Below are 7,803 nucleotides of genomic sequence, written 5' to 3'. Positions count from 1 at the left end.
CGATCAGGACATCACCTATGGCTAGCTCGGTGCAACCACGGACGATCTTAACGCCCAATGCCGAAAATCTTTTGTGTTCACTTCTGACATCTGCTTTACTTTCAAGAGATCCCAATTTATTTCATTTCCTTTTATGTACTTTTCTTTGTTTGAACTCACGGCCGAACTGAACGCGCCAGAGTCCTGTCAGCAATGCTCATCCTTAGCTCAGTTACGAATGTAACTTTTGTTTTCCCTCACTGTGGGGTTTTTCTTTTCATAACAATTAGCCAAATTGCTGAATCTTCAAATAAATTTTATCAGGTTCGATTCCCCGATTCGGAGATTTTTTTGCATTTTTCGCGAAAACTAGCAAAGCAACGACAAAAAAAGGTATATCAGTAAAGAGTCTTGAAGAAGCAGCAAATTTTGACACTACCCACATAACTGTGCGATAGCAAGTCAGCATTCTGTTCGACATTCCGGCATTTTGCATTGAGAAATCTGCGAAAAATTTTCCCATCCGCCAGCCGACAAATAAGTTGCGCGCTAAACAACAAGGCGAAATTCATCATACAAATTGCCTATAGCGTACTGGTGAAGCCATTCAATATCCTCAATATCATTATCTCTCCTTAGCAATATCAATTAGTATCCAACAAAAAATGACAAAAAACATAGAAAACGAGAAAAAAGAAAAACAGTTGCATCATGCTCCCACAAATTCAGTTTACACCAAACATAACAAACATGATCCGGCCCCTCGCGGGCGCACCAGCACAAACAATGCAGCACCTTCCACCATTAAACAAGCAACTACAACACCACACCATACACTGTAACGCTGAAACCGCCATCTTTCACTGTCCAACGTGCGCACACACGACATTTTTTCCGCGATCTCTGTCCCATCATCATACTATGAAACATAGAGTTTTACTTCCAACGGTGTTCCAATGGAACTGCACCGAATGCATTGAAACATTTTCCAGTAGAGAAAATCTATTAGTCCACATTTGGACGATCAACCAAAACATCCCTTCGATACCTCCGCTACCAACATTTATACCAGGATGTCCTACCGCGGCCTCGTCTTACCAACCACAGTCACACGATACACGTGCAATCAATGCTCTGCCCTTGACAAACTTAGTATTCATTGTATGAAAGACCATCGCGTTACAATACGTACACTCTGGAAATGCCCAAATTCCGAATGTACCGATAAACGTCTTCACACATTTCACCAAAATTACAATTGCACCAATAAGCCAACTGACGATCGAAAGAAGCTGCCCAGGTTGTGGCCTGTCAATTTCCACGAACATTTTTCTGTCGCACATTTCAAACCATCCTGGCCTTATCGACGCAATGAACAGCACATACGACTCACCACTTCAAACCGATGGATTGCAAGTTGTCCGTGAAGCCATTGGCGCCATGGGATGGTCGACAGCTAATATTGTACGATTCCTACACACTAAACGATTTTGGCTATCCTCGGAAATCATTGAAAATGCCATTCAGAGATTGAAAACGACGCAAGAGCAAGGTGTACGTGTTCCCATTGTTACGGCTGCACCAAAACGGCCACAGCATTCATGGTCCACAAGTCCGCTGGCCAAAAATTTCACCAAGCCAAACGCTGGTCAGGACAACTTTCGTCCGCATACACCAACAAACAGTTCACCTCCACGAAGGTCAACTTCACCTCTCACCATCAACCTCGACTCTGATGACTCTGACGATGACAATTTCCAACCAGCCAGTGCATGCATAAAAAGGCTACGAGACGACTGCTCACCCCTACTGTTGCCCATTGCTAAACGCCTATCCAAAGGTAAAGCCTGTGCATGAAGCTGAGGCAGATGTAAACGACAATGAAGCATCAACGACCTTTGACATTTCTGGATTTGCTCCGTTCGCCTCTCTGAACGAACCAATGTCTTCTACAATGGCAACACAATATGCCTCTTCTGATACAAAGGAAGTCACAAGCCCAGCAAACAATCCAAACGCAAGTCGCGGCTCATCTCTCTTTCGACTTTTGCTGGGGATATTTCAATCGAGACAATTATGACAGAACTTTCAAAATAATGCTGTGAAGCCACAGGTGATAAAAGAGTCTGATCAACCATCGCCAAACAATGAGATCCCCATGGATATCACACCTGACGAAGGAGAAACTGTTGAACAAACACCGATGATTCCAACTACAGCAACCAACATCCGACCATGACGACCAACACAACGTGGTAGTTACCCTACAATTGCATCTTTAATTACCCAACGAAGCTCTAGTCGGATATTACGTGTACCACTCTTTGCAAATGCAGAAAGCCGAAAATCATTTGAGTTGGCGGTGATGGAGCTGGTAGAAACACACATGCCAGATGAAGATGGTGACGACGAAGAAATCCTCACTTACAAGAATAACCAGTTCCATGACGAACTTTATGCATTGATAGCTGATTACACCGCCCACGCGATATCCCAGACCTTCAACAACTTGACTCAGAAGAGGACCTCAACGCTGCCCTTGCTGCACCGAATTTATCACCATATGACCGACGCAGATTTACTTCACCAACGGAACCGCCTTTGTGAAGGAAGAAAGTCAACGAGACTATATCACCAATACAAGCACCGAGCCAAACTAACGTATGATCAGATCATGACGAACCAACAGCAACAACCATGTCAGATAACTAAAGCAACTATTGAAGAATCATTCACAGCACGTTAAAGTCGCCCAACACATGTAACACCAGTCATCCGTAGTGTCCAGCAACGCTTCCGGACAACCAATATCAGAGACATCGATGAACATGATGTCGAAAAGGCAGCCAAACACTTCAACAAATCCAGCTGTCCAGGATTTGATGGAAACCCCTCTCTACGTATTATAAGCAAGACTATTCGAGCATTGCGAGAGACGTTAAAAGTCTAGCACAAATACAACAATTTTAAGCATATAATCTCTGCAATAGATTAATATGCTCTTACGACATCGGTGATGCTTTCGGCAGCGTCTCGTACGAACGTATACAAAAGTCACTGGAGCTTATCGGCCTTGATGACCGTTCTATCGACATCATAACCAGCATGTTTACCGACTTGAAAGGTTAAGATCACAGCCGTAATGCACTAATGACATGGCTTTAAAAAAAAACTCAGAGCGGCGACTCACCACATAGGTATGACTACTGATGGTTTTGGATGTAGTGTTTCGTTCAAACCTCAGCCAAATGAATCAAGAGATTGCAGCCAGAGCCGAAGCTCAGCAAGCCGAAATCGATCTAGGAGATCAACAGAGGTTAGTTTGATACGCCCACTGGTCCCACTGGCATGATTACAATTCAACGAGGCACCAAACAAGGTGACCCGCTATCACCTATGATCTTCAACATCTGTCTGCTGAATCTCTCTCTGTCTCTGAACGATATGCGTTCGACCACTGAAAGCATCCAGCATAACCATCTAATGTTTGCGGACGACATCATCGTTATGTCGAGTAACGCCCACCAATTTCGCAAACTGCACGAACATGTCACTGAGTACATGCATAGTCACAGAAATAAACTCAATCCTTCCAAATGTTGCTTCTCAGCCACCCTACCAAGTAGGCATACTAAACGAAAGCAAGATAGCAACATCCGATTGAAGATTAACCATGACTATGTGCGACAAGTACCTCTCACGGATTCGTGGACATATTTGCGCAGTGCAACTGGATTGCAACGACCTGCCTCAAATTGAATATTACATGCGGCTACACGGTGTTGGTATCAGTCAAGCTCATCGGCTAGGAGCAACGCTGCGTGAAGGAGTGCGAAAGTTTATTGGACTACCGCGGAATACGATCACCAAATTATTCCACACCCGAGTACAAAGCTAAAGCGAAGAAAAGCAAGAATGAGAAGAAGTCCACCCTGGATGAATTATTGAAGCGCATGGACTCACAATCCAGTGCCTACGACAGTCTAGTCGAACAATAACAGACTCAGGCACATACTCGGGAAGTGCAACTGGACTATAGTCTCGTATGACACATTATCATGAATGTTACTTCCGCCAATATTATCACCAATTATTGACATACGATTGTAGACGTGCGAATAAAAGTTAAAGGTTGAACTGATTTATTGAGCCTTCCTATTGAGAAGGCACTCAATTGATTTTCCTATTTACCGTAAGCCTTTTGGTATCAGCTCTTTAAGGTTGGTGATCAAACCTCGTAAGCGAACACCCGCTGAGTACCAATAAACACAAATGCAATTGCGAGATCCTAAAGCATAAGCTACATCTCACTCCTGAAAGCCGCTTATTCTCTAAAGCGTATATTGAATTTGAATTAATTGGTGCGTATTCCCTACGTCTTGGTTAGTTTTGCCAAAATGGCCTTTGCTACAGCTTTGCTGCGAATGACATTTTCATTGCCAGGCACTAAACTTTTATATTGGACTTTGTAAGCAAGCTGTAGTGATTATAAAGCCGTAAAACTCTAAAGGGAAGTTACATAAGAAAAAGTACATACCTTGGAACGAAAGTCGGTTCCCAGGATGGTGATATTCATAATTTATGTATTCTGCCTCGGTCGGGCAGATTCTAAAGCAATATAGCGAAGCTGCCAAAATTTTACGAATGAAGACTAGCACATTGCACTCATCCACATGTCAACTTCAAATCTTAGAAAACAATTGGACTCTACCATTCCTATGAACCCAATTTACTAACGCTGTTCCCCACAATATCCCTAGTAGCTTGTGTTACAACTTGGTTGTCCAGTCCGAGGAAAAGTTCCCTTCTGTCCCGTATGTCCTACCCGAGCTTGGCGGGATGATCAATGTGTTTAGACCCTGGGAGGCGACTAATAGATGCTTAGACTTTTTTGGGCAATAGCGGTAGAAAATGGTGGCACAACCGGCTTAATGAAATGAATGTAATGCACGGTTTCGGATACTGACTTTGGTTTGGAGCTTTCAATAAAGTTCGGATGAGTGCCAGGGTGCTATTCAAGCGTACGATTACATAACGATATGCGTTGATGGAAGGTAAGTTACTTTATTATCCAAGAATTTGTATCTTTATACATGTGTGTGAAAAACTATATTCAGTCCATATGCAATCTACTTGACGATTGATTACACTATCAAAGTTTGATTGAAATCGCTCTTCTTACTTCATATCCAAAAATAAGCGTGCACGTGAGACGCTAAGCCAGTGGTCCTTTGAAGGTATATAAATGTAAGGGTTTTCTGTATTGGTCTGACAGTTTAAACAAGTCAAACATGGGCATGCTCAAATCTAGTGTCTTGTTGACAGTCAGTACTATGGCTGTTAGCTGTGCAGCTCTCGCCCAATACGCAAGCACTATTCGTGGACCTTCGTATCCTTTGGCTGTTCGCCAACCTTATGTATCCACCTGGCTTCCAGCGGACAGCTTGTCTGGAAATTGGCCCACATTTTGGTAATTATTGAAATTCAGTAGGCATACATTATGCGAGATTTGTATGTTGATGTATCGTTTAACCCACTTAGGACTGGCGCCGTCAAAGGCTGGGAAGGCATGATTCGTGTGGATGGGACTACGTACGAATGGATGGGTGCTGCAAGCGGAGGTGGTTCGCCGCCTGTCAGTCATGTCGCAAAACAAAACTCTGTCACCACTACACCAACTCAAACAGTCTTCTCTCTGACTGCTGGTCCAGTCAACGTGAATGTGACATTCTTATCTCCTGTAGAGTATGATGATATTAAGCGCCAATCCATCCCTTTGTCATTTGTTTTCCTCACTGCTGAATCGAACGATGGGAAATCTCACGCAGTTCAAGTTTATTCTGATATTACTGGTGAATGGGCAACCGGTGACTTGAGTCAAGTGGTTACTTGGAATATCTCTAATTCGAATGGAATGAAAACTTGGACAATTGAACGTGAATCACCTGTCTCATTTGGCGAAAGCAATGACTATCCAGACTGGGGACAAGCAGTTTACGTAACTTCTGAAGACGCTACTTATGCTTCCGGTGCTGACGTTGACATTCGAAGCAGTTTTGTGAAGGCTGGAAAGTTGAATAACACCAATGACAACAACTTCCGATGTGCCCAATGCAGCTGGCCCGTTGTTGGCTTCGCGTATGATTTAGGAAATGTAACCAAAGCGTCCAAGCCTATCCAATTCGTGGTTGGACACGTTCGTGAACAGAATGCTCAAATGCTCAATGAACCTCAAGATGCTTTATGGAAGAGCTACTGGAAAGACGCTTCCTCGATGATCAAGTTTTTCTGGAACGATGCAGCGACATCAAAGTCTCATGCAAATGCTTTGGATTCCAAACTTCTAAAGGATGCTTATAAAGCTGAAGGACAAGCGTACGCGGACGTTATTTCCTTCTCATTGAGACAAGCCATGGGTGCCACCGAATTTGGAGGAAACAAATCTAGTCCAGTCCTATACCTGAAGGAGATCTCCAGTGACGGAAACATGCAGACTGTTGATATTATGTTCCCTGCTTCACCTATGTTTTACTACCTTAACGCTGATCTCCTGAAGTACCTTATGGAACCTTTGTTCTATCAAATGGAAAATGGTTATTGGCCAAAGGCATTCTCTATTCACGACATTGGTTCTCATTATCCTAACGCTACTGGACACGCCGATGGAAACGAAGAAGATATGGTAAGAATCTACGTTCAAGTTGTGAGAAAACAGGCATGTGCTAACGCTAAGCTGTACCTTTTAGCCTGTCGAAGAATCTGCAGACATGATCTTCATGGTGGCCAACTATATGTTCAATCCATCCACCAAGAAGGCTGATGCCAAGGCTTACGGAAGCAAGCATTACAAAATTTTAAGTAGCTGGGCTGACTATCTCTACGGCAACTGTTTATATCCTACCAATCAACTCACCACTGACGACTTCATCGGCCAAACACAATTAAATTCTGGGTTAGCACTGAAGGGAATATTGGCAATGAAGGCTTTTTCGAATATTGCTGGAATTGTTGGTAACAAGAACGAAACGGCCTTTTATAGCAATGCTTCGGCTTCATACATTAAAACCTGGGTGACGGAATCTCAGAGCGCAGATAAATCTCATCTTAAGCTTGAATACAATGTGACTGACGGCTACGAACTTAAGTATAATGCTTTCCAAGACAAACTTCTCAACTTGAAGACAGTTCCTGCAAGCATTTATACCGAAGAGGCCGATTACTATTTAACCAAGGATGGACCATATGGTATGCCATTTGTGTCTACTCACGACTACACAAAATCAGGCAAGTGCTAAACACGTTATGCGTCTATAAATGGGGTAAAAACACTAAAACATAACTTTCTTTAGATTGGGAAGTCTGGACAGCTGCTGCGTTTGGTGACGCAAATCCAGTTTTGCGAAAGAATATCATTAATGACCTTTCCAAGTTTTTGCAAACAACATCATCAAGAGTGCCTTTCTCTGATTGGTACAATACGACGTCGGCTGCTACCGAAGGATTCAAAGCTCGTCCTGCTGTAGGTGGTCATTTCGCCCTTCTCGCTCTTGAGCATCCTGCCTCATAATTATTTAAAATAAACGAGTCGAAGGCTACATTCTTGCTGATGGATAGCCATGGACTCTAGTCGTTTATGTATACCGAAGCATGATATTTTACTATTATAATAGTTAAATTATTTCACACGAATTATTAGCCGTTTTCTTCGTTTTGTATGGACAGTATGAAATTGGTGACAATATTTGTCGTGATGGAAAACCAGTGGCGGTGACCATTCACATACATCGCATTTTTTTTTTTTTTTGATACTTTGAGTTTCTTATC

At 42.9% G+C, this 7,803-nt stretch overlaps 3 protein-coding genes across 3 annotated transcripts; all 3 read left to right on the top strand.

The window, feature by feature from the left end:
* Positions 1 to 350, top strand: K450DRAFT_241851 (uncharacterized protein; the record flags this gene model as incomplete). Its single annotated transcript, XM_051589155.1, has 1 exon — positions 1 to 350. A coding segment is annotated over one exon (162 nt), but the record flags the coding sequence as incomplete, so codon positions are not given.
* Positions 351 to 1,166: 816 nt separating this feature from the next.
* K450DRAFT_241848 (uncharacterized protein) lies at positions 1,167 to 2,090 on the top strand. The gene has a single exon (XM_051589154.1). It carries the CDS (start codon positions 1,351 to 1,353, stop codon positions 1,834 to 1,836), a length of 486 nt encoding a protein of 161 aa, XP_051444622.1. The 5' UTR covers positions 1,167 to 1,350; the 3' UTR covers positions 1,837 to 2,090.
* A 3,168-nt stretch (positions 2,091 to 5,258) lies between these two features.
* On the top strand, positions 5,259 to 7,742 carry K450DRAFT_241839 (uncharacterized protein). Its single transcript, XM_051589153.1, has 3 exons — positions 5,259 to 6,661; positions 6,726 to 7,263; positions 7,329 to 7,742. The coding sequence occupies exons 1-3, from the start codon at positions 5,480 to 5,482 to the stop codon at positions 7,544 to 7,546; spliced, it is 1,938 nt and encodes a 645-aa protein (XP_051444621.1). The 5' UTR covers positions 5,259 to 5,479; the 3' UTR covers positions 7,547 to 7,742.
* Positions 7,743 to 7,803: the final 61 nt, after the last annotated feature.

This window comes from Umbelopsis ramanniana (assembly GCF_025399195.1).
Source record: "Umbelopsis ramanniana AG unplaced genomic scaffold K450scaffold_28, whole genome shotgun sequence".
Lineage (NCBI taxonomy): Eukaryota > Fungi > Mucoromycota > Umbelopsidomycetes > Umbelopsidales > Umbelopsidaceae > Umbelopsis > Umbelopsis ramanniana.
The sequence above is the reverse complement of the archived record's forward strand: the minus strand, read 5'-3'. Positions and strand labels throughout refer to the sequence as shown.

Bases quoted from the DNA above. Each gene is read 5' to 3' on its own strand.
- K450DRAFT_241848 (XM_051589154.1), top strand. From the start codon at position 1,351: ATGAACAGCACATACGACTCACCACTTCAAACCGATGGATTGCAAGTT.
- K450DRAFT_241839 (XM_051589153.1), top strand. From the start codon at position 5,480: ATGCGAGATTTGTATGTTGATGTATCGTTTAACCCACTTAGGACTGGC. The intron at 6,662-6,725 runs GTAAGAATCTAC...TGTACCTTTTAG, and splicing joins ATGGAAACGAAGAAGATATG to CCTGTCGAAGAATCTGCAGA. The intron at 7,264-7,328 runs GCAAGTGCTAAA...AACTTTCTTTAG, and splicing joins TCACGACTACACAAAATCAG to ATTGGGAAGTCTGGACAGCT.